The sequence below is a fragment of the Verticillium dahliae genome, genomic scaffold (genome assembly GCF_000150675.1).
Source record: "Verticillium dahliae VdLs.17 supercont1.1 genomic scaffold, whole genome shotgun sequence".
Taxonomy (NCBI): domain Eukaryota; kingdom Fungi; phylum Ascomycota; class Sordariomycetes; order Glomerellales; family Plectosphaerellaceae; genus Verticillium; species Verticillium dahliae.
In genome coordinates, this window is record NW_009276921.1 from 694,381 (window position 1) to 696,015 (window position 1,635).

Consider the following 1,635-nt stretch of genomic DNA (forward strand, 5'->3'; position numbering starts at 1 on the left):
AACGCTGCCGCTCTTCTGCGTGATATTCCCGTCACCCACCCTCTTTACAAGATCGACACAGATTGGGACGTTGCAATGGACTTTGCCGATACTTTCTCGAACCCCTTATTTGGTAGGGGCCCATTAAACCCTTGCGAGGCAAATGGCCTCGACACTCGGGACCCTGGCAACGTCACGAGTATATACAGCAACAATCTGCCGTGGACGCCTCCCAACGACTTTGCGTCGATCAACTACACCGATCTTTCCTATACGGGCACAAACCTGTCAGGACCTCAAAGCTGCTCCGTATCGATGGATGACACAACCTCCCAGCTTAACTCGTGGGTGGATTCAGTATCTCGCGACACACAATGTTTTGGTGCAACTGCTCCAGCGTTGACGCCCGCAAGTATGAGCTCAAGCTATTTCCCAAGCCCCTCCTCAACACCACGGAACGGACCAAGCGCTCAAAGAAAGGTCAGCTCCAAACACGATGGTGCAAATTTCTGCACTTGTTTTACGGTATGCCTTCAGTCGCTCCAGGACATGCACAGTGCATCTTCACCCGATCCACCGCCATTCGACGTTGTTCTCTCATTAAATCGCCGAGCTGTGGATAGCTGTGCTGCTCTGCTTGCATGCGCACCATGCCTAAGCCGTTCAGGAACACACACAACTGCTATGCTTCTTGCGACTATCATCGGCAAGATCACGAGCTTCTACCAGAAGGCAACACATTCTTACTTCGATGCAGGCGTTGAAGACGGAATTGCCGGACAAGGCAATATGCATGGTCTGAGCAGCACAGGGGCGAGTCTAGGTATCAGTCTTGGTGCCTATACATTGGGGGGCGAAGACGGTCGCTGGCTTGAACTCGAGGTTCTCGCTCGCGAGCTACACAAGCTGGAAGAGGTATACGCTCAGTTCCGAGATGTGTGCGGTGAGCTCACCGAAGACCCGGAAGTCAGTCGAGCTATGATCGGGTACCTCGGGCACAACTTGGGTACGACTCTCAAGGTCGTAAGCCATCGGAAGGGTGGAATGAAACGTGCCTGATTCGATGTCGTCGTCCGGCAGACTCATGACCACTAGGAGGTGGGCCCCTGTTACAGACGAAGACACGCGCTCATGTCCTCGTGGACTTGCAGGCCACCAAGGCACTGTGATCCATCAGTCGACGACAGATTTCTGCAAACTGCTACTCCTTACGCCGACTATCTCTTTGTTCACGAACCCGCGCAGGGGCGGGGTAAGGGCGGGCTTTCATATTCGCGGGCGTTATTGCAGGAGCTCCATCAGGACGATTTTTGAAGATTATTTCGACGACCAAGGGGGACACAGCGGGGAAGTGGGCAGGCACCCGGCCCTCACTATTTTGGAGAAATAGCACTTACTATACAGGTCATGATGGTGTTCAGGTGTTTTTAGGCCGGGTTGGCCGTTTGCTGATGTCCAGTAATCAGCACGACGAGAGAATGTAAACTATCAATTATTGGAAACATAGTATCAGTCAAGGTGAGATCACGACCCTTGCTCGTCATTTAAGCCCATAAACTAAGCAGTATACCCGACGACAGCATATTTGGGTTCGGAAGCAGCTGAAGGCGGGGCAACTGCAGTGCCTCCCGCCTCACAGTCAACTTCCACCCCTCT

General features: G+C 53.0%; 1 protein-coding gene across 1 annotated transcript; it reads left to right on the forward strand.

Annotated features, from left to right (window-relative positions):
* Positions 1-353: 353 nt before the first annotated feature.
* On the forward strand, positions 354-1,038 carry VDAG_00192 (transcription factor; the record flags this gene model as incomplete). Its single annotated transcript, XM_009651569.1, has 2 exons — positions 354-459; positions 737-1,038. 2 exons carry the CDS (start codon positions 354-356, stop codon positions 1,036-1,038), a joined length of 408 nt encoding a protein of 135 aa, XP_009649864.1.
* Between the last annotated feature and the right edge of the window lie 597 nt (positions 1,039-1,635).